This window comes from Myotis nattereri (assembly GCF_964212035.1).
Source record: "Myotis nattereri genome assembly, chromosome: 6".
NCBI lineage: Eukaryota > Metazoa > Chordata > Mammalia > Chiroptera > Vespertilionidae > Myotis > Myotis nattereri.
This window is the reverse complement of record NC_138081.1, coordinates 55,851,567-55,874,280: the sequence shown is the minus strand read 5'-3', so window position 1 is coordinate 55,874,280 and position 22,714 is coordinate 55,851,567. Positions and strand designations below refer to the sequence as shown.

Below are 22,714 nucleotides of genomic sequence, written 5' to 3'. Positions count from 1 at the left end.
TTAGGCAGTGTACAACCTGCACAATTGTAATAGCCCTGCTGGTTTCCTTGGCCTAATTCTAGCCATGGTTCCTTCTCCTGCCCCCAATCCCATCCCTGCCCTCTTCCCAACCAACGTCAGAAGAACGGGGCTCTTCAGAAAGTCCACTGCCCCTTACCCTGATCATAGCACAAATTGTGCTTGCGGTTTTTTTGGTATCCCAGACTCCTTTACCCATATCCCCCCCCCACCCCCCCACCCCCCCCCACACACACACACATGCTATCTTCCTCCTCTAAGGAAGGCTAATGGATGACCTACACTTCTAAAGAACAACCTCTTCCAAATTCTATAAAAGCTAGGCAAAACCAAGACGTTCCTCTTAATACAACTTATGGTTCTGATGGTAGTCCTTAATTCTGCATCCTGCATTTAATACAATTCATCATTTTCTCAGAGGCTTTTATATGATAAGCACCATTGCCACCATGGAAAGGAAAGTTTAACTTCTCAGTGAAATTAATCATAAGTATCACCGATCAAGTAAGAGGAAGAGCATCCTCCCGGAGCCCCTGAAATATTGCTAATTAAGCAGAAACCTACCTTGCCTTTGGCTTTGGCCCTGCCTGACAGGCCCATCAGTTACACTGTCTCCCTTCCCATGTCTCCACATCTCTTCCATGTAACACTGGAATCTCTGCTTACATTGATTCTTAAAGTGTGTTTTTTTTCCTGCCTACCCAATTTTGTCATGATTGAGTTTACCACAGAGTAGAAGTATTGATATTCCATTTATATTTATTTCTAGAAATACATGGATTGAATATTAGTATGATAAATTATACTTATACTATAAACTTCACTGTGGTTGAAATAACTAGTAATACCCTTGTTTTTAAGTAAGTGAATATTCTTCATTCAAAGCTGAGGGAATAGTATGACACTTTGAGTTTCTTATTTAATTTTTTATGTGCTTTTTTTAATATAATGATAAGTGGAATTGGCTTATCCATTAGGCACAAAAGCCACAGTGCTCAGGGCCCACGATACTTTTAGAGGCCAATGAAAATGTTTCCATTTCTTTTAAACTCAAATGGAAAATACAAATATAATACCACCTGGATTACTTTGTGCCAATGCAATTATAGAATTTTTAATATTTTTATGGATGAAGGGGGTCGTGAAAGCAGAACTGCCTAAGAAAGTAGGGATGCAGCCCTACAATGGTTGTTACCATGACTCCCACTGAACAGTCTCACAGAAGCTCTGTTCTTTCTAAGCAAAAAGCATATTTCCTTCAAAATTTCCTTCCAACTATTTTTTTTTAACTAATTTCTCTAGCAAAATGATGAACTTAAGTTTTCCTAAGAATCTGAAGAGTTTAGAAAAAGAAGGCCTAGAATGTAAAGGTCTGGACTCTCTAACCTGTTTTCAAATTCACAAAGAAATTCTCTTCCAGCTAATACAGTTCAAGGTCAAAGGATATTCTGAACGTGCTAATGAAAATGTTAGCTATTGCTTGAGCAGAGGAAAACTAATTTTGTTCACACATTTTAAGAGTGATTTATGAATGAGTGGGATAACATGTCAGACTATATCCCAGACCTTAATCGCTTATCAAAAATTAAGCATTCGCTTATTTAATTCAAACCAAATCATTAAATACAAGTGCATTAAAAAGTAAAGTTAAAGTTAAAAGAAAATCAATAAGTCAGGTAAGTATTAGCATTATAGCCTCTATAAGCCTAAGACCACTTTTGAGGCTGTGGAATGTGTGAGTTGCTGACAAGGAAATGTGCTTGGCAAGGAGCCAGCAAGTGCATGAGGTAAAAACACTAGCAAAGTATGCAAATCCCTTAAATTAAAAGCAAAATGAATTTGAGCAGCAGACCTGGATTCCAGCCAGCACCCCTTACCTTAGCAAGACCTCAGGAGTCCGCATACAGAGACTGGGAGGTGCTGGAACAAAAGAAGCTGCCACAGGGGCTTGAAGATACCTGGAGGTCAGGTGGGGGCATCAGCAAACACGAAGTAGCTGGGGAGTGCTGTCAAAAAGCCATAGGTGATGCTCAGTGAAAGGTGAGACTTGGCTGGCTTGCAGCAGCCACACCCAGGGAAGCTGTTTTTGACAAGGGCATGGGTAAGCAGTGGGTTGAAGGACTGAGCTACGGAGCAGCTGTGGCTACATAAGTAGAGCCTCCAGCAACCCTGCTCCTTCACATCATCAATCACCATCAGTGGCTTCATCTCCTAGGGTCCTAATGCCAACCGGAGATGCCCTACATCCACACAGAGTTGGTGCCCATCTGATTGCAACTGGTTTTTATATAGGCTAAAAAATCTGACATAAAAAGGCTGAGGCTTGTACAAAATCACATGGTTTCCTACAGCTATAGATTTTGAACTGTAAAATAGATGATATTTTATAATCGCTGTCATTTGAAAAGATAACTAAACATCATGCAACCAAAAAGGAGAAAAGTATTATGGAGTTTAGTTTGGAAATTAATAAAAATGTTGTTATTTTCCTAGATTTTTTTTTTTTGGGGGGGGGGGTATTTTTAGCTTTTTAAAATTTATAATGTGCTATCATGTCTTTTCTCGGTCTAAAACACTTACACTTAAATTTGTATTTGTAAGTTTGGTTTTTTATTGTTGTGTTTTCTTAAAAAGACCTCTCTCCAGCCCTAACCAGTTTGGCTCAGTGGATAGAGCACTGGCCTACAGATTGAAAGGTCCCAGGTTCGATTCTGGTCAAGGGCATGTACCTTGGTTGCGGGCACATCCCCAGTAGGAGGTGTGCAGAAGGCAGCTGATCGATGTTTCTCTCTCATCGATGTTTCTAACTCTCTATCCCCCTCTCTTCCTCTCTGTAAAAAATCAATAAAATATATTTTTTTAAAGACCCCTCTCCATTATATAAGCTAATGGACCACAAACCTCTGCTTAGCCACAACTAGATGTGAGATCTAATTCCTTGATTGATTCAGTGAAAAGAAACTTCCCTCTGGTTCGAAAAGACAAATGAAGGATGCTCTGGATCTTTGGGATAAGAAATGAAATGTCTTTGTATCAATTAAGGGTGAGCATAAGGTTCTGTTGTTTAGGCTACACTATTTGCCTACTACTTATCCTAAGGAGATAGGTGACAAGGAGAAGTGAAGTGGTGGGTATGTTTAAATACATTCTCAGCCAATTTGACCGTATTTTAACATCATCATCACCAACTCATGGTGTATGCATCGTTAGATAAACTCCATAGTCTCAATTCTCCAGTTTCCGCTTGTCACTTGGCGATATATGGGAAACTGAGAAGTGAGAAGTGGAGGGTTTTTTCTGGCTGTGGAGACAACCAGCCTAGTTTTCCCATGTCTAGATCAGTTCATTGTAGCTGCTATATAGACAATTAATAGAGAGAAACAGCATCATGGGAGCAATCCCCTTTTTCTCTGGTCTTCTTTACTGTCTGAACTATTTTGTGCTGAAAACTGGTACTGTGTTTTGATAAAGTAATTGAAGGAAGTCATTAGACTGAAGTGGCCCTAATGCCTTGGTAGCCTATGTAAACAAACCCAAATCTTGAGCCCGAGTCTACGCATTTGAATCTGAGGAAAAATATCTCTTAAGAACAACAACACACAAATAGTCACCTAGGCTCTCCCAAATGAGGGAACCATAAGCTATAGCCCGTCAAATGACTTCCTTGCTTTGCTTTCTGCAGCTTCTCTATAAAAACCTTTGCCTGGGGGCTCCCGTCAGTGGAGCTCTCCTACCCACTTTTAGCTTTCTGCTGCCTGATTCGAACTGATGTTTGCTCAAATAAACTTGAAAGTTTTAATATGCCTAGTTTACCCTTTAGCAGTTTCTAAGCCTGCTCACTGTAGAAAAAAAAGATCAAAAAGTGGCAGCCATGTCTTTGTTCACAATTCTTATTCCTACAATTCTTGCCACTCCACTCCCATTCCCCGATTCTGTACTCAGTAAGCAAACCCTACTGCACAGTGATGATGCAGATGATGGTGATAATGACTGATATTTGTTGAACACTTACTAGAACACATGATACTCAGCACTTGACATTAATCATCACATGAATCACCACAACAATACTTTGAGATAGGCACTGTCATTACTGGGGAAACTGAGACGTAAGGAGATTACTTAACCAAAGTTTCAAATTGCAAATGACAGAACACAGTACATTTATATAAACCTTAAGACCTTGTAACCACTGATACAACCATATTAGAAAGTAATGCCAGGAGGTGGCAATCTTGTTGATCTTGATCTTTGCTGTAGACATTATAATGTTTGTTGAATGAATGACTAAGCATGCCTGGAGATCATTAAAATAGAAATTCCCAAAAGAGAGAGTCAATAGAGTGGAAGGCGATGGGCAGATGGAGTAAAAAATAATGAGCCCAGTGAATTGGGCCACAACTTGGAGAGCAAATCTATACAATTTGGATCTGTAGGTGTGCGTGGGGACAGGAATGTAGCGGGTAAGTGTAATTGTTATATTTTGGGCTTTGTGAATATTTAAACATCCTTATTGATTTTGTTAGTTATTAGCAGCAGGCTTTTTTTCCCCATATAATTTTTTTCTCATATTTAACTTGAAAATAGTAATAAGTAGCCATAAAGCTACCTCATTAGGTTCACTTAATCCCCTCATCATGACTATGTTTACAGAAAAACGGTTGAGGATTATTATTTTAGGATTTATTTTTAAAAGTAATCAAAGTTGTGTGAAATAATCACTCTAATGTAAGCAAACTCATCATCTGTTAGTTCTTTTGATTTATGCTCTACATCATGCTCTTCCTTGCCATATACATTTTCTTAACACTTTTTAGACTTCTTAACACACTCTTTTTCTTTAAAAAATCTGACTTCCTCTAAATTCATTCCTCCTTTTGCTTGTCCTCATCATCATGAATAAATTGTGTATGTATGAAGATGTCAGTGTTTATAGATGAACGATGTGAATCAGAATACATTAAACTGACACTGTCAGTCTTCTTTCAATACCACCTCAGGAGCATAAATTTCTCTTTTTTAGGAAAAAAAATCTTCCTACATAAAGGCATTCTCAGCTATTTAGGCCTAGTTTTCTGTGGTTATTCCAAATAAGTATCAAAATTTGCAGTTAAATAATTGAGAAAGAGTTTAATACCTAGAAAAGTTTCAAGGGGAAGGTATTTAATACCCAGTTAGATGGGTTCCTTCCAAGAGGCACCACATAAGGACAGAGAATGCACACAGAGTTTTCTGCAAAGATGCTTAAGTTAATCTTATTTAAGCATTGACTTTCATTATAAAACCTGAGGCTCGGTGCATGAAAATTCATGTATTCTGGAGGGTCCCTCAGCCCAGCCTGCGCCCAGTCTTGCAGTCCGGGACCGCTCAGGGGATGTCCACCTGCTGGTTTAGGCCCAATCCCCTGGGGATTGGGCCTAAGCTGGCAGTCAGACATCCCTCTGGCAGCCCGGGAGCCCTTGGGCAGATGTCCAACTGTGGCTTAGGCTCACTTCCCACCACCACTGCTTTGCTCACAGTGGTCAGCCTGACTTGTGGCTGAGCAGAGCTCCCGCTGTGGGAGTGCACTGACCACCAGGGAGTAGCTCCTGCATTGAGCATCTGCTCCCTGGTGGTCAGTGCACATTATAGCGACCAGTCATTCCCGGTCAGTTGTTCGGCTGTTATGGTCAATTTGCATACTACCCTTTTATTATATAGGATTGGAGGGAGTTGTCCTGTATAAAAATGGCCTTTAGATATAATGAAATCATACTTAAGAATTGAGAGTTTCTTTGTATAAAAGACTAAAGGCCCAGTGCATGACATTCATGCACTTGGTGGGGGGAGGGGGGGTGTCCCTCAGCCTGGCCTGCGCCCTCTCACAGTCCGGGAGCCCTCAGGGGATGTCTTAAGCCAGTAGTTGGACATCCTTAGCACCGCTGCAGAGGCAGTAGAGGCTCCCACCACCACTGCTGCACTCACCAGCCATGAGCCCAGCTCAGGGCTTCTGGCTGAGGAGCACTCCCCCTGTGGGAGCACACTGACCACCAGGGGCAGCTCCTGCATTGAGCATCTGTCTCCTGGTGGTCAGTGAGCATCATAGCGACTGGTCATTCTGCCATTTCGGTCAATTTGCATATTAGCCTGTTATTATATAGGATTTTTTAAATAGTCTTCTGAGTAAATATTAACAATACTTAAAATATGAATATATTTAAATAATAATACTTAAAACTTTTTCATCAGCTCATATTTAATAATCATCAGTGGGTTAATATTTTGTTTCTGTATCTTTAACTAATGAGAAGTGTCTATCAAGGACAGAAACACAAGAATATGGCACTTATGAAGCACAAATATTGTTGGACACTAGCTGTTTGTTTCACAGTCATATACCTGGAGGGAAAGTGGGCCATTACCTGCCACAGCTAACAAGATAAGATGAGGGACAACAAGGCTTGACATGGATTTATTATTTGATTGATGAATTTCTCAAATTTGAAATTAAATGAATTGGTAAAACAAGAAATTTCTTCTAAAAATAACTGAAGAATTCACAAAGTTTTAACTATATAGAATTTTCACAAATACCCCAATTTTCCTTTACTTTGAATTTTAACATTTATAGGAGGTGTTAAAGATGAAATGTTAGTTGACAAGAGGTAAAAGGTACCAGGGCTCTTACTTTGTCAAGTTTTTAGTGGCATGAGTAAAGGTTTTAAAAGTTAGAATTTACTTTCAGCATTCTTTCCACTGTAATCACTATTTACAGATGACTTCCTTTCCCACTTTCTCAAGTGCCCATCTCCTTAAGAGAACTTGAGATCTGAGAGATAAATAAAGTAAGAGATCCATTGAGGTGGGAGAGTAAAGCTGAAGAGATTTGGGTGGAGGTTTCAATAGCCTAGGAGTTGTCAATAGCAATTATGCTATCTGACTTTGTGAATTTTTTTATGTTAAATGTTCAAAACAATCTTAACATGTAGCCATTTCAATTATACTCCCAAATCTTAGATGTGAGGCCATTAGTCTTAGAAACACACTTATTAAGCATGACTATTGGCTAAAACTTGGGGAGTCGTATTCCTGTAGGTTATACTTAGAGAAGAAATATTAAAATATATAAATGATGTAGGATGTAATGAATATTGCCATATATAATTCATTGGGGAAGTTTTGCCTATGTCTTAAACTTAAATAATTATTTCCAAAAATACATATATCCTCCAAACATATTAATTTGAATACATAATCCATATTTTCTTTTTTAAATTTGTGGTAACTTAAAAAAACACAATTGTCATAAAAATTAATTTTCATATACTGTACCTTAAACTCTAGATTTTTGTATATCCCCCAAACCTCTCTTAAACATTGGTTTTTCATGATCCAAATAGCAGAACAAAAATTAAAATAATGAATCATCTTGACTTTTTAAAGCACCCACATTTGTTGTTTTTAAAACAACATGAGGTGACTGACTGTAAATATCTTTCTCTGTGTGAAATTCTTCAGTGAGTTCAGTCAGTCACATATATATAGCTGTTTTGCCTGAGAATGGCTCTTTTGCTAAATTTTTGCATACATTTTGGCATCAAGTTGCAACATAACAGAAACATGATCAAAGTTAACATTTATATTAGCTGATTTTTAAAGTTTGAAATAACTGAATAGAAAAGTAAAAGAGAACAGTAGAAATTAAGAGTAAGATAAGTATTAATAAAGAAGAAAAAACAAAAATTTAGATCATTGCTTTGAAACCATATGGTCAGATGTTAGACTGTTTTTAAAAACTATCTTTACTGTTAAAATAACCTGCAGAGTCATATATAAAACCCTCTCTGTAGAGGTGATCATCAGTCTGACTTTTTCAGTTATCACTTCTTTATTATTCTTTATATATTTACCATTATTATATGTATCCCTAATACTATAGTTTAGTTTTTCCCATATTTTTAATTCTATATAAGTTGAATCATACTGTATGAATTTTTGCTTTTTGCTCAACCTTAAGTTATTAGATCCATCCACGTAATTGTATATAATTACAGTCTGTTTCTTTCTAGTGCTGTGCAATATTTCACTGTGTGACTATATCTCAATCTTTTTATCCATCCCATTGTAAATGAGCATTTTGACTATTTTCTGTTTAAAATACATAAAATAAATATGTCTGTGAACATTTCTGGAGTACTTCTCCTGGTATATATAAACATGGTATATATAGACATATATCTATGTCTACGTATATCCCACCTATGGAGAAGTTTCTGGGTCATCAGATAATATTCATCTATTCAACTTTAATAAATAACACCTCCCTGATTTCCATAGTGGTGCATTAACTTATATTCTCACCAGTAGTGGAAGTTTCTGTGATTCTGTACCTTTACTGACACTTGAAAATCTAGACTTGACATTTTTTACCAATTTGATAGGTTTGTATGGATACCCCATTGTGGTTTTAATTTGCCTTTTCCTTATCACCAATGATACTGAATGTCTTATAAAATCAACCAAAGACCTGAATGCATATATGCATAACTCATGGACACACAAAAAAATAAAATAAAATGTTTATTTACCATTAGATACCTGTTTTATAAATGCCAATTTAAGTCTCTTGATATTTTTCTGTTGACTTATCTCTATTTTTCTTATTGGTTTGTATACATATTTTATATATTTTGAATAACAGCCCCTCCTTTTGTTGGTTATATGTCTTAGACGTATCCTGTGAGTCTTGCCTTTTCACTATCTTAATGATATCTCTTTTTTTTTCAGTTTTCATGTTACTTTTTATTCTTTGTGAACATATTTTACCAATAAACCATTTACTAAAACATTTAATCCAAAATATGAAACATCTACTCACCTCATTTCTCAAGCATGAATTTTGTCCTCTCTCACATACTTTTTTTTAATATATATATATTGAGACCAATCTCTTTAAGGAATTTTTAAGTGAACAGTACAATGCTGAATGTTGAATAAGCACAGTGTTATACAGCAGATCTCTCTAACTTTTTCATTATATTCACCCTGTAATCTTCTGTTATATGGGGTCTTGATTCAAAAAAGGCCCCAATAAATATTTTTTAATTAAGTTAAAGAAAATCTATATTGAGGGAACTGCACTTCCTATTCCTCACAGCTTTAACCACTGGAAGTTCATGAACAATGAATTCACTTCACTCTTCCTGTTGGAACACCTCTGCTGAACTTTTGAACAAATCCTGGAATAAAGAGCTTGCTTATCAATCCCTCAGCGTTGTGGATACAGTCATCCTCCCTTCCATGGTTGGGCTTATCTGCTCAATGGGACTGATTGGCAACATCCTAATTGTATTCACTATAGTAAGGTAAGGCTTCTTCTTCTTTCCCACAGTGTAGGGACATTCTGTACTCCCTAAGTGAATCCTTTTCTCCTTGGAGGATTTTTCTTAGTGAAATCGGGTTTTGGAATATGTGCTTAAGATAATTAAAAAAGATTCTACAGATTTTTTTTTATCATGTATTAATAACATCTGAGTTGCAGGTCTCAGGATGAAAAGACCTAGGCCAATGCTTACTGTTGAGTTAGTGAATTTTTAGAGCTATGATTCTCAATCTTAGCTACATATTAGAATCACTGAGGAGCTTTTAAGAATCTTAATCTACAATTTCACCCCAGACCAATGAAACTCAGAAACTCTGGAGGTTGAGCCCAGGCAGGGGTTGAAACTGTGAGGCAACCATTTTATTTTCTGGCAATAAGACATATTCTAAGAAACTGAGCTGGTTTGGCTGGTAAAAAGACTCTCACTCACTTGGGCAAGAGAAAGACTCTACTTGATCCCCACAGACATAAGCAGTCATACAGGGGGCTGTCCCCCTCAACACTGACCACCCTGAATAGGCCAAATGAGAGACATAGTGACCCTGGGAAGCAAGCAGTGAACCAACATATGACTTTGCCAAAGGAGGACTAAAAACATATATGAAACATATATACCAAAAAAAAAAAAGGCTTAAGCAAGATGGACTCTCCAGAATAAGATGTTCTATATGACTTTTTTGTAAAGTAAGAGATGATAGATGCATTAGGAGGGTGACTATAAAGTAGTGAGACCAGATCATCACCAGTCTACTATACTTTAAACTTAGAGCAGGTCAAAAGAAACCAAATTAGAAAGTGTAGGAGGAAAATTGAGACAATTATAACATATTTCCCCTTTTATTCTTCAAGGGGAGGCAAATGAACTCAGCCCCTTTACTCAAGTATTCTCCACAGCCATGGTGGGCCCTGGGAAACTATTTCAATAAAGGAAATGACATTTTCCTCCATTGAGTCCCCCCTCCATGTCTTGAACACATCTTTCTTCCATCTACCGACGGGCCACTCGAAGAGAACAGAGACTCTCTAAGGAATGGCCTGTCTCCCAATAATAAAAAGTTCCCGCTCTGCCATTCCCTGCCTTCAACTTCCTGTCAAGGCAACTAATTCACACTAAATCATAATTTACTGAGACACCTTACTTTTTAACCCTCCCAATGGTGCCTACATTTTACACAGAGATGACAACAGGGACAGTGTATTAACCTGAAGGAATACTACTGGTCAAATGGTGGAATACAAGCTGCTAAGAAGGGAAAATGCTCAGAATAAGGCCTCTTCTCCACCCCCCCTCCACCCCCCCCCCCCCCGCCCCCGCCCCGACCCAGCTTAAATCAAACTAGCAGTTCCCTTTGACCCACCCCTCTACTGTTTCCATGAAGTTGCAGTCAGGCTGTCCTCTAGGGCAGTGGTCAGCAAACTGCGGATCGCGAGCCACATGCAGCTCTTTGGCCCCTTTAGTGTGGTTCTTCCACAAAATACCACGTGCGGGCGCACATGTACAGTGCGAAGTTGACTTAAAACTTTAAGTAAAGTTTATTAAGTTAATTTTAGGGAACGTTATGGAGTGAAAGAAAATGTAGTGTCAAGGATTGAGAAAGGTATGTTGAAATGGTTTGGATATGTAGAGAGGATGAACAAAAGGAGATAGACAAAACAAGTATACAAGACGAGTGTGGATGGGAGAGTTGGAAGGGGTCAACCTCAGCGAATGTACCTCAATCAGATTGAGGACGTTTTTAGCAAAGGCTAGCTTAGGAGTACCCTAATTAAGTTAATAACAATGTACCTACCTATATAGTTTAAGTTTTAAAAATTTGGCTCTCAAAAGACATTTCAATCATTGTACTGTTGGTATTTGGCTCTGTTGACTAATGAGTTTGCCAACCACTGCTCTAGGGCAACAGTCATCTTGGCTGGGGCTGGAGTATCAACTTTCAAGGCAGCCCACTCACGCACCCGGCTAGTTGGTGCTGGTTGTTGCAGGAGGCCTCAATTCCTCTCCAGGTGGACCTCTCCGTAGAGTTACTTGAGTATTCTCACAAGATGGCAGCTGGCTTCCCCAGAGAAAATGATCCAAGAGAGAGCAAGGAGAAAACTCCACAAAGCTTTTATGTCCTAATTTTAAAATGTCACACACTGTCATTTTCACCATATACTATTGGTTAAAAATGAGTTACTAAGTGCAACCGCACTCAAAAAGAGGGAATTAGGCTCCATGTTTTGGAAGCAATAGCTAAGAATGTACAGACACATTTTTAAACCACTGCAGTTAGGTCTCAGGCATATAGTTCAAACTGTTTAAATATACTAGGCATTTATATGTACACTTACATAAGTTTCCCTTTAACTTTTAAAATCCATTTTGGCCATTGAAAATTTGTAACGGGTGACATACATTGAAGAAGGTGCATACTTTGGATGTCAGTCTTCAGTTTCTGTTCATTTCTTTCAGGTCAAGGAAAAAAACTATTCCTGACATTTACATCTGCAACCTGGCTGTGGCTGATCTGGTCCACATCGTCGGAATGCCCTTTCTTATTCACCAGTGGGCCCGGGGAGGGGAGTGGGTATTTGGGGGGCCTCTCTGCACCATCATTACATCCCTGGATACCTGCAACCAGTTTGCCTGTAGTGCCATCATGACTGTAATGAGTGTGGACAGGTAAGTGAAGAGACTCTGAAATATCTAACATAATTCAGAGGTGCCTGTGTTTCATACTTTAAGCAACATCGGAGCTGGTTTATAACAGCAAGGCTTCTCTTCCTTATTGTGGAACTGATTACGTAAGAATATTTGTTCCCATTTTCACAGAAGTCTATTTTAATGGAAAGCTTAAAACACTAAAATCTTTTTTCCAATCATTCTTTTTTACCTCAGTTTTATTTACAACTCATTACAATATAAAAGGATTTCAAAATCATGGAAAGTTGCAAACTAGAAAGAATGCCCCCATGATTCTTGCAATAAGGAAGCTGAGGCCCCAAGAAGTGAGGATATTTGCGAAGGGCACAGAGGGAGTCCATGACAGAGCTGAGAACTGAAGTGGGTCTCCTCACTCCCTGTCAGGGCTATTTCCTGTATGTTCAAAGTCTCACACACTCTTTCTATTACCTAGCAGCCTAATGGAATCAGTGGAGTAGATATGGACTCCTACACAGATATAAGGAAATATCCCAGTACCAGGAAGACCATCTTTTACACTCATCATTATGCCTGGTTAATGCAAATGCTGCCATTTTACATCATTAGCCATGTATTCTCCTGTGCTCTGGTGTGTGCCACAGCCATGTCACCAACCATGTAAGCTAATGTTATTTGAGAAGATGAGAGTGATGGTGAGTACTTACAGGGCCAATGAGTGGTGGGGCCCAGTTCAGGCCCAGGCTGTCTCTAAAGTTGGTAGGTGGCTTATAATTATCTCACCATCTGACCTCTTTCAGAAATATGAAGCCAGGATGAGCCCTGCATCATCCAGATGCAGGTCTTCCCCAATCAGAAGCAAGTCCTAAAAGACAACAGTAATACACACAACAGGAATTGTCTGAGAGCAGCCCACCTAAAATCTCGATCCACATTCATCCCACCCAACCCAATTCCAGCACACTTGATCCCCCTTGCTCTGATATTCCTTGCTCCAAATAAATCACATAGTCTAATTTAGTGTGTGTGTGTGTGTGTGTGTGTGTGTGCAGTTGTTGTTGTTTATTGTCTAGCTTCCCCCTACCCCTCAAATATAAATTCCACAAATGCACGTTTGATCAATGATATATCCCAAGTGCCCGTGTTACAGTGCCTGGCAAGTGGGGGCTCAAAAAACATTGATGAATGAATGACCATCAGTCTTGAGGGCTGTGTTAAATTTCCTGGGTCCATCCAGGACTTCTTCCTGAGCTCTGACCCTTTTGCTTGTCCAAGTGGGCCCTTGAGGTGGGGAAGTTATGAGTAGTTCTTCTGATGGATGAACAAAGCAATGGCAAGGCTGGATTATTATTCAGACATGAATAGTAATAGTAATGTTTGATGCATTTTTTAAATCTTGCTGCTTTTCTGCAAAAGAATTCTCCAAATACAGAGTGTATTTCTCAAGTCATAATTAACATCACATTTTTCAGTCAATGTACTGTGTAGGTCTGGATAATTCATCTGATGCCAGCCAATGCTGACAGTGCCTTGAGTGAAGCCTGGCCAGCTTGCCAGGGTTCCAGCACTAGAGAGAGGGCCCTGCACAGGGCAGGCCTCTGCAGAAAAGCGACCTAGAGTACAGGCCTTCCCAACCACAGCACCGTTCTTGGAGATAATAAAACTTGCTTGATACACTGTACTCTGAATAAGGAGAATATTGGCTTTTCCTTTCATTGTACCTCTTCTGTGAACCTCTTACTCTACAGCCTCTACCCCCAGCAAAACTTTGCTTTTTTAAATACCTTTGATTCCAGGTCTGAACACTTTTTTTCATCCTTTAGCTTTTAGTTGACTCTTACAAATTCTCCTTGGATTTGCTAGGGAACTAAATATGTTTGATATATCAGGATTTCAAGTTTGATTAATGATTACCCTTTTTTTCTGGATCAAAAATGGAAAAAAGAAAAGAAAGAAGAAAAAGACTTCTACATAAAATGAGCCCATTTCCCCCTCAAGCCTGCAGCCTAAGTTCCCTGAGGAATTTGCAATTGTCTACACTAGTCATTTTGTTTATCCTTGCTGTGATTTATCTGAACTAAACCCCCAAAGTGCCTGGGGACTCTACTGAAAAGCTATCTGAGCAAAATGCCTGTCCCATGGCCCGAACCTCTCCCTCCAGCCAGTGCACTTCCCTCTTCCTGCCTCTACATCAGTCAATCCAAAGGGGCAGAGGGCCCCTGCCTCCCGGGGGAAATCCCTGTTCAGAGACCAAGTTTAAGGAGCCTCATCTACAAGGAAAGCACCTTTGTAAAGAGAGAGTTGGCAGGGCAGAATTTTACCCTCTTCAGTGTGTTTGTGGAAGTGACAGCTATTTCAGAGAGTGGTCTATTCAGACTTGTAGGGTCAAGAGTTGTTTTCTGTATAGGTGCCAGCCAGCTCTTAAAAAATACTATAGCTTTCTTTTACCCTGATAGCGGTATGCTTCAGGGAGAATGATAATACTAATAATTTACTCTTGTCATGAACCATTCATAGTTGGAGCTCAGTGCTTTTATTGATTATTCCCAAACCCTTTTTAACTGGCTTTGCAGGTACTTGGCTCTCGTCCAACCATTTCGACTTACAAGTTGGAGAACGAGGTACAAGACCATCCGCATCAATTTGGGCCTCTGGGCAGCTTCCTTTATCCTGGCGTTGCCTGTCTGGGTCTACTCAAAGGTCATCATGTTTGAAGACGGCGTGGAGAGTTGTGCTTTTGATTTAGCATCCCCTGACGATGTGCTCCGGTAGGTTGTTACAACTTAAGAAAAATGGAGTTGAATTAAGTTATGAAGTGCTTCAGCCTCGCTGTCTGCATGCTGTGTCCTTGGGGATCCTCTCCCCGACAGTCTCCCCACTTAGTTGCCTGCCTTCCATAATCAAGTTGATCGTCTGATTTCTAAGAGAGGGTAACCTTTAGAAAAAGATTTTGAGTTTAGTCATGTAACTTTAGTGGGCACAAATATATCTAAATATGGATTTTAAAGACCCCTGGCAGCCAGACACAGCAGAAACACAGCGATCAAGGGAGGGACAGAATTTCAAAAAGGGTCTCAGAGTTCCTGAGACGCAAACCTTATTAATATTCAGATGGAGTTTGGTTGAGTTGTGTGTCCCCCAAAAGATATATTGCCCTCAGCATCTATGAATGTGACCTTATTTAGAAATAAGGTCCTTGTAGATATGTCAAGTGAAGATGAGGTCATACTGGATTAAGGTGGGCCCCCTAGCCAGGGACTGGTATCCTGATAAGGATAGGAAGACTTTAAGATACACAGAGAGAAAGAACATCTGTGAACACAGAGACAGAGATTGGGGGAATGTGTCTACAAGTCAAGGAACCCCAAGGATTGCCAGAACCCACCAGAGGCCAGGAGAGAGGCAGGGAGCAGATTTTCCCTCAGAGCCTCCAAAAGGAACCAGCCCTGCTGACACCTTGATCTCAGACCCTTGGCCTCCAGTTCTGTAAGACAATACATTTCTGTCTATTTAGCTACCCAGTTTGTGGTAATGTGTTACAACAGCTGTATATAACTAATGCAGATACCAACACAGGCATTTCTTACATTTTAATTTGAAAAGAAAAAGTCAAAAAAGTTTTTATTTGAAATTTTTAACATAGCATTGAAGTCTATGACTAAACATTTTTGATCACTTACTAAGCACAAGATACTGTGCTAGGTGCATTTTATATACATCCATACACTATCTCAAGTCAATATTGTGGGTTCCTTTTCCCATCTACCACTTTTTTTTTTTTTTTTTTTTTGCAGGTGAGGAATTTACAAAATAAGGAATTTATTTTGTAAAACATTCAAAACATTATAAGCCAGTTTTGCATGTTGATATAACTGGAGACATGAGTTGGAACAACCCCTGATGTCCAAATAATTGTTCTAGTTATGGGCCACCATCACATACAATTCACTTAAAGTACTTAGTGAATTCGGTTAATTATCTTCTTTCCTTGCTTCTTATTTGAAAATGTAAATATTCCCCAGAGGATTATCCTGTTTTACTGTTGACAGATACCTCTGGAGTCCAACACATATGCAATTTTTAAACTGGCTTTACTATTCACAGAAGCAACTAGAACTCCCCTGGTTCTCAGAGAAATCCTAAACTTTATTCTTTTTTTTTCTTTCTTGATTAAGGTATTACATATGTGAGTCTTTATCCCCCCACTGCCCCCCACTCCCCTACTCATGCCCTCACCCACCTGGTGTCTGTGTCCATTGGCCATGCCCATATGCATTCATACAAGGCCTTTGGTTGATCTCTTGCCTTACCCCTTCCCCTACCTTCCCTCTGAGATTTGATGGTCTGATCAATGCTTCTTTGTCTCTGGATCTGTTTTTGTTCATCAGTTTATGTTGTTCATTATATTCCACAAATGACTAAGATCATGTAATATTTATCTTTCTCTGATTGGCTTATTTCGCTTAGCATCATGCCCTCCAGTTCCATCCAACACCCTTTCTTGATAAAAACCCTCATCAAAATGGGAATAGAGGGATCATACCTCAACATAATAAAAGCCTTATATGACAAAGCTACAGCTAACATCATACTCAATGGGCAAAAACTAAAACAATTTCACCTAAGAACAGGAACGAGATAAGGATGCCCACTTTCACCACTCCTGTTTGACATAATACTGGAAGTGCTAGCCATAGCAATTAGACAAGAAGAAGAAATAAAAGGCATCTAAATTTGAAAAGAAGATGTAAAACTAACATTATTAACAGATGACATGATATTGTACATAGAAAACCCTAAAGACTCCATCAAAAAATTATTAGACTTAATAAATGAATTCAACAATGTAGCAGGATACAAAATTAATGCCAAGAAATCTATGGCATTTTTATACACCAATAGTGAACTTACAGAAAGAGAGATTTAAAAAAAACAATCCCATTTACCATTGCACCAAAACAATTAAAATACTTAGGAATAAACTTAACTAAGGAGGTAAAAGACCTGTACTCGGAAAACTACAGGACGTTAAAAAAAGAGATAGATGGAAGAACATACCGTGTTCATGGATTGGTAGAATCAACATCATTAAAATGTGCATACTACCCAAAGCAATCTACAGATTCAATGCACTCCCCATTAAAATACCAACAGCATATTTCACAGACCTAGAACAAACTCTCCAAAAATTCATCTGGAATAAAAAAAAGACCCCAAATAGCTGCAACAATGCTGAGAAAGAAGAACAAAGTAGGAGGGATCTCAATACCAGATATCAAACTGTATTACAAAGCCACTGTTCTCAAAACTGCTTGGTACTGACACAAGAACAGACATATAGAACAATGGAATAGAATAGAGAACCCAGAAATTGACCCAAAAAACTATGCTCAATTAATATTTGACAAAGGAGGCAAGAATATACAAAGGAGTCAAGACAGTCTCTTCAATAAATGGTGTTGGAAAAATTGGACAGACACATGCAAAAAAAAAATGAAACTAAACCACCAACTTACACCATACACAAAAATAAACTCAAAATGGATAAACATAAGACGGGAAACCATAAAAATATTAGAGGAATCCACAGGCAGCAAAATCTCAGACATATGCCGAAGCAATACCTTCACCAATACAGCTCCTAGGGCAATGGAAACTAAAGAGAAAATAAACAAATGGGATTGCATCAAAATAAAAAGCTTCTGTACTGCAAAAGAAACCATCAACAAAACAACAAGAAAGCCCACTGCATGGGAGAACATGTTTGCCAATGTTATCACTAATAAGGGTTTAATCTCCAACATTTAAGGGAACTCATACAACTTAACAAAAGAAAGATAAAGAACCCAATCAAAAAAATGGGCAACGGACCTAAATAGATACTTTTTGAAAGAGGACATAAGGATGGCCAAGAGGCATATGAAAACATACTCAAATTCACTAATCATCTGAGAGATGTAAATCAAAATGACAATGTGGTACCATCTCACACCTGTCAGAATGACAAGAGCTGGTGAGGATGTGGAGAAAAAGGAACCCTCATGCACTGCTGGTGGGAATGCAGACTGGTGCAGCCACTGTGGAGAACAGTATGGAGTTTCCTCAAAAAACTAAAAATGGAACTCCCATTTGACCCAGGGATCCCACTTCTATGAATATATCCCAAGAAACTAGAAACGCCAATCAGAAAGGATATATGCATCCCTATGTTCATAGCAGCACAATTTACCATAGCTAAGATTTGGAAACAGCCTAATTGCACATCAGCAGATGAGTGAATTAAAAAACTGTGGTACATCTACACAATGGAATACTACACTGCAGTAAGAAAGAAGGAATTCTTACCATTTCCCATCCACCACTTTTAAACAGATGGGTTGCTTGGGCATAGACATAACCCAAGAGGACTGAAGGTAGGGGGTCTGCAAGGCCACAAATCGTGTAACAGCAAGCTCCCGAGGAGTGCAACACTGATAGGATTGATTATCTGTTATTTCTCCCACCAGCATTGGCTGCACACACAAACAGAAACTATCAGCCAGTCTAAAGGTGAAATGGTACTTAATTACAGGCATTGGCAGGTTAATATGGACCTCCACCTCTCTAAAAGAAGAGCACAACCTGAGGCTCACTATCTGACTATAGGACTTTGGTCTGTGTCAAAGAAATACAAAAGATTAATTATTTTGCACTGACAGCTGCTTCTTCTATTTTTAGTTGGTTATCATAAATGATATTCTGAGTTTTTGGCCTCTGTTGTTTCTCCTAGAATTAAATCCTTACAGTGAAATGGAGTTTCTGTGCTACCTCAGAGTCCCTCTGGTACCAGGTTTTCTTCTCTTTCTCTCTCTTCTCTCTCTCTCTCTCTCTCTCTCTCTCTCTCTCTCTCTCTCTCTCCCTCCCTCCCTCCCTCCTTCCTCTCTGCTTTTCTCTGCCTCTGTCCACACCCACCCAGCCTGAGCTGCCTTCCTTCACCAACACCTGGCATCTGTGCAAAACTGGAATTGGCTTGCCTGAGACTTCCCCCTGGCAAAGCACTGAGGGAAAGACTGGTGATTTTACAATAGGCCCTTTGAGAGGCCGTCTCAGTCCTTGGCTACAAGGATGGGCTGGCTGTACAGCTCAACTGTCCATCTGGGTTCAAATCCCCCCTCTGCCACTTACTAGCTGGCTAACCTTGAGCAAACCACTAAACCCCTCTGTGCCTTAGCTTCTTCTTCTGTAAAATATGGATAATAATTCCATTGTACAGATTCAGTGGGTTAAAATATCTAAAGCACTCAGATCATGGCCTAATATATAGTAAATGCTATCTGCTATTGCCTGTTATTGCTAATAACACTAATAATAATAATAATAATAATAATAATAATAAGTATCCTTACCCATTCCATACTCAGTAGTGCTGGCCTTGGCTGCTGGAAAGATAAGCATCAGTGTCAATGAACAATGAGGAAAGCACCCAAAGATGCTTAATTCTTTTCCCCAAGGACTTTCCTCCTGGGCCCTGAAAAATCAGAGAATTATGCCTCATTAACTGTAAACGCCAGTGCCTAGCATTGTGAATGTAACAGGCATGTCTTCTCTCTCTCTCATTTCGCAGGTACACACTTTATTTGACGATAACAACTTTTTTTTTCCCTTTGCCTTTGATTTTGGTGTGCTATATTTTAATTTTATGTTATACTTGGGAGATGTATCAACAGAATAAGGATGCTGGATGGTAAGTGTTTGCCTTATTTCTCTTGATTTATTAAAAGAACAATGCATGGGTTCTCTAAAGCTGTTGAATACTACCCTTTTCACTGTATCTTCTATTTCTGCCTTTATTCTTTTGTTTCTGTTTTGATTGCTAAAAATATCAACATTATGAATAAGTACAATAATAAATTTTGCTAAACTCTTGCCGTTAAGTACTTGGAATCTGAGTCCTTGTTCTAATGTACTCCAAGGAGCAGTTTTATTAATTTTTTCTTCCTGTCTTTCATTGTTTCTAATAAAAGGTTAAGACTAAAATAGTCCTCCTTCAGAAATATACAAGAGCATATTTAATTTAGTTTTGTTCCTAAAAGTGGGTAATCAAAATGATATGATATAAACTTTCTGCATGTCCCTCTCAATATTATTTTCCCCCAACAACAGCTTTTCAAATATTCAAAGTTTTGAATTTGAGATCCTGTAAGACTACTTTATTTTATCATAGATATTAATAATACATTAATAAAATATCTTGTATGTTAAAAAAAGAACAATACAGAGATCCTAAGGCAACAACAACAGAAATTTAAACAGCAATCACTTGACACATACTATACTTAGATATATAGGCATTAATGTCTATGTGAGGCATTTTCTGAAAATAAGACATGTTCTGGATCAGATATTTGAGGGTCTGTCAGTGATAAACATTGAAATTATCAAGGTAATATTTTCATTAAAAAGTGTAAGCAGAACTCAAGATTCTATTTAAAGAATAATTTTATATTTGTCATCAACAGTGTTATTTAAATGTTTTGTACATTTTACAGACTTGTGTACATATGTAAGTATCCTACATGATGTGTATAACTTCAAATTTTTGTTTTAGTTTTTTAATTTATAGAAATATCTCATTAGTATTTGAATACTTAGGACAATGTTAATTAGAACTAAATAAAAACAAAGACTTATATAAACACAATAAACTAGGGGTAGACCTTTAAAGATACTTGTCTCTAAAACCACATGAATAAATATAAATTATTCTCTACTTGAAACTGTACATAACAATTTGTTTAAATGCATAAATCAGTGTTTTTATAAAACATGTTGGGTTACAAAATACTAAAATTTGTTCTTAGACTAGATTGTTGTATTTGTTTTGAAAAGTTGAGATTCCTGGGTTTCACACACCTGCCACATATGACACTATAAAGGTTTTTTTTAAAAGAATAGGTGAACAATGTATTCACCATTGGTCAAAATTTGTGGCAAACCTTGGTACCAAAGGTTTAAATGGTCTATTGGCCCACAACAATTTTTTCCCACTTAAAATTTCTTGAAATTCTTTGGAAATTTTACATTCTTCAAGGGTGGTCTATTTAGAATGGGAAAGGGAAGCGGCCACAATTATAGGGGGAAAATACCTCCTAGATGTATCACAGGGAGTTGAGGTGGTGGGAAGGTTAAAATGGAATATTAAGACACTGGCAGCTGTTCTTTCTCATTTTATTCTATCATATATTTATATCAGTATGAACTTGTGTATTTGATACTTTGGGCTTTAATGCAATAGTATGTTATTTATTTTGTTTCTTAAAATCTTCCAGCTTTGGGAAAATTTTAACAGGAATGACAAAACCTTTTTACAATGCTCTGAATAAATAAGAATAAAAAGGAGCTTCATATTGCCCTGCATCCATTCTTTACTGTCCAAAAAGTTCTAGGACCCCATTGCCCTGCAGTTTCTAGAGTTTTTTTACGTTCTATCCTAACGTTGCCTTTGCAGTTACAATCCCTGTGTCCCAAGGCAGAGGGTCATGAAGCTGACAAAGATGGTACTGGTGCTGGTAGCAGTCTTCGTCCTAAGTGCTGCCCCCTATCACGTCATCCAGCTGGTGAACTTACAGATGAAGCAGCCCACGCTGGCTTTCTATGTGACCTATTACCTCTCCATCTGTCTCAGCTATGCCAGCAGCAGCATTAACCCTTTTCTCTACATCCTGCTGAGTGGAAACTTCCAGAAACGCTTGCCTGGACTGCGAAGGAGAGTGATTGAGAGGGAAAGCCACAACATGGAAAACACCTTGAAATCAAGCTTTTAGGAGAGTGTATAGATCATCAATCACCTCAACGGGCTTGTCTAAGTTATTGGTATTATTAGAAGGGCAAACGGTGACTCTTAGTAGCATGGAACAGAAGGGTAACCATTCAATGCAATGAGTGTAATATGCTAACTTTAGTAAGATATGAAATGTATCTGCACTTGAGAGTAGGGAATGGAACAGTCTAAGATACCCAACTCCATGGTTGTGTGTTATTTCAGCATGTTATAAACTACTCACTGATAAAAGTGGCCGTCCATGATCATCGACTAAAAACTTACCAAGGAATCTCAGTTTGCCATCACTACTTTGGTCTCACTGTAACAGTGCCCTTGAGGTTGGGGGGGATGGGGGGGCGGGGATGACCTTATAATGAAGACTTAAATTTGGCCATTTTTTATCTACAAAAATGTCAATTTCATGTGGTACAATCAAATGTCTTCAACACTCAGTTTTACCTGTTAGCATAACAGTTACCATGTATAAGACTACATGTAACAAACCTGTGAAGTAAGTATTGCCTCAGTTTACTAAGTTCAGAATGTTAAGTGATAGGCCTAATGCTGCCCAACTACATAAGAGCTGGGCTGAAATCCAGGTCTGCCTATTTTTGTCTTTTTATTGCATTACCTTGGCAACCTGTACCTATCATTAAGGAGGAAACCACTAAATAATTTGAATATGGGGGTTGCTTTTTTCTACAGCCCCACAAGGAAAGAAACTGAAAAATATTAGTTGATAGTTTTAAGCATATTCTTTTGCATTTAGCATTGTTCTCATGCCTACAAATTATAGACACCGGTATCTCCATTTTAATAAAGATATTCTTCAGGATGTTAACATATACTTAGTTACATAATTTTTGAGTTACAGTACATGTTTGTTCAAGGG

General features: G+C 38.4%; 1 protein-coding gene across 1 annotated transcript; it reads left to right on the top strand.

The window, feature by feature from the left end:
- Positions 1 to 9,180: 9,180 nt before the first annotated feature.
- On the top strand, positions 9,181 to 21,823 carry MCHR2 (melanin concentrating hormone receptor 2; the record flags this gene model as incomplete). Its single annotated transcript, XM_081094690.1, has 5 exons — positions 9,181 to 9,362; positions 11,832 to 12,041; positions 14,594 to 14,788; positions 19,624 to 19,743; positions 21,508 to 21,823. The coding sequence occupies 5 exons, from the start codon at positions 9,181 to 9,183 to the stop codon at positions 21,821 to 21,823; spliced, it is 1,023 nt and encodes a 340-aa protein (XP_080950816.1).
- Between the last annotated feature and the right edge of the window lie 891 nt (positions 21,824 to 22,714).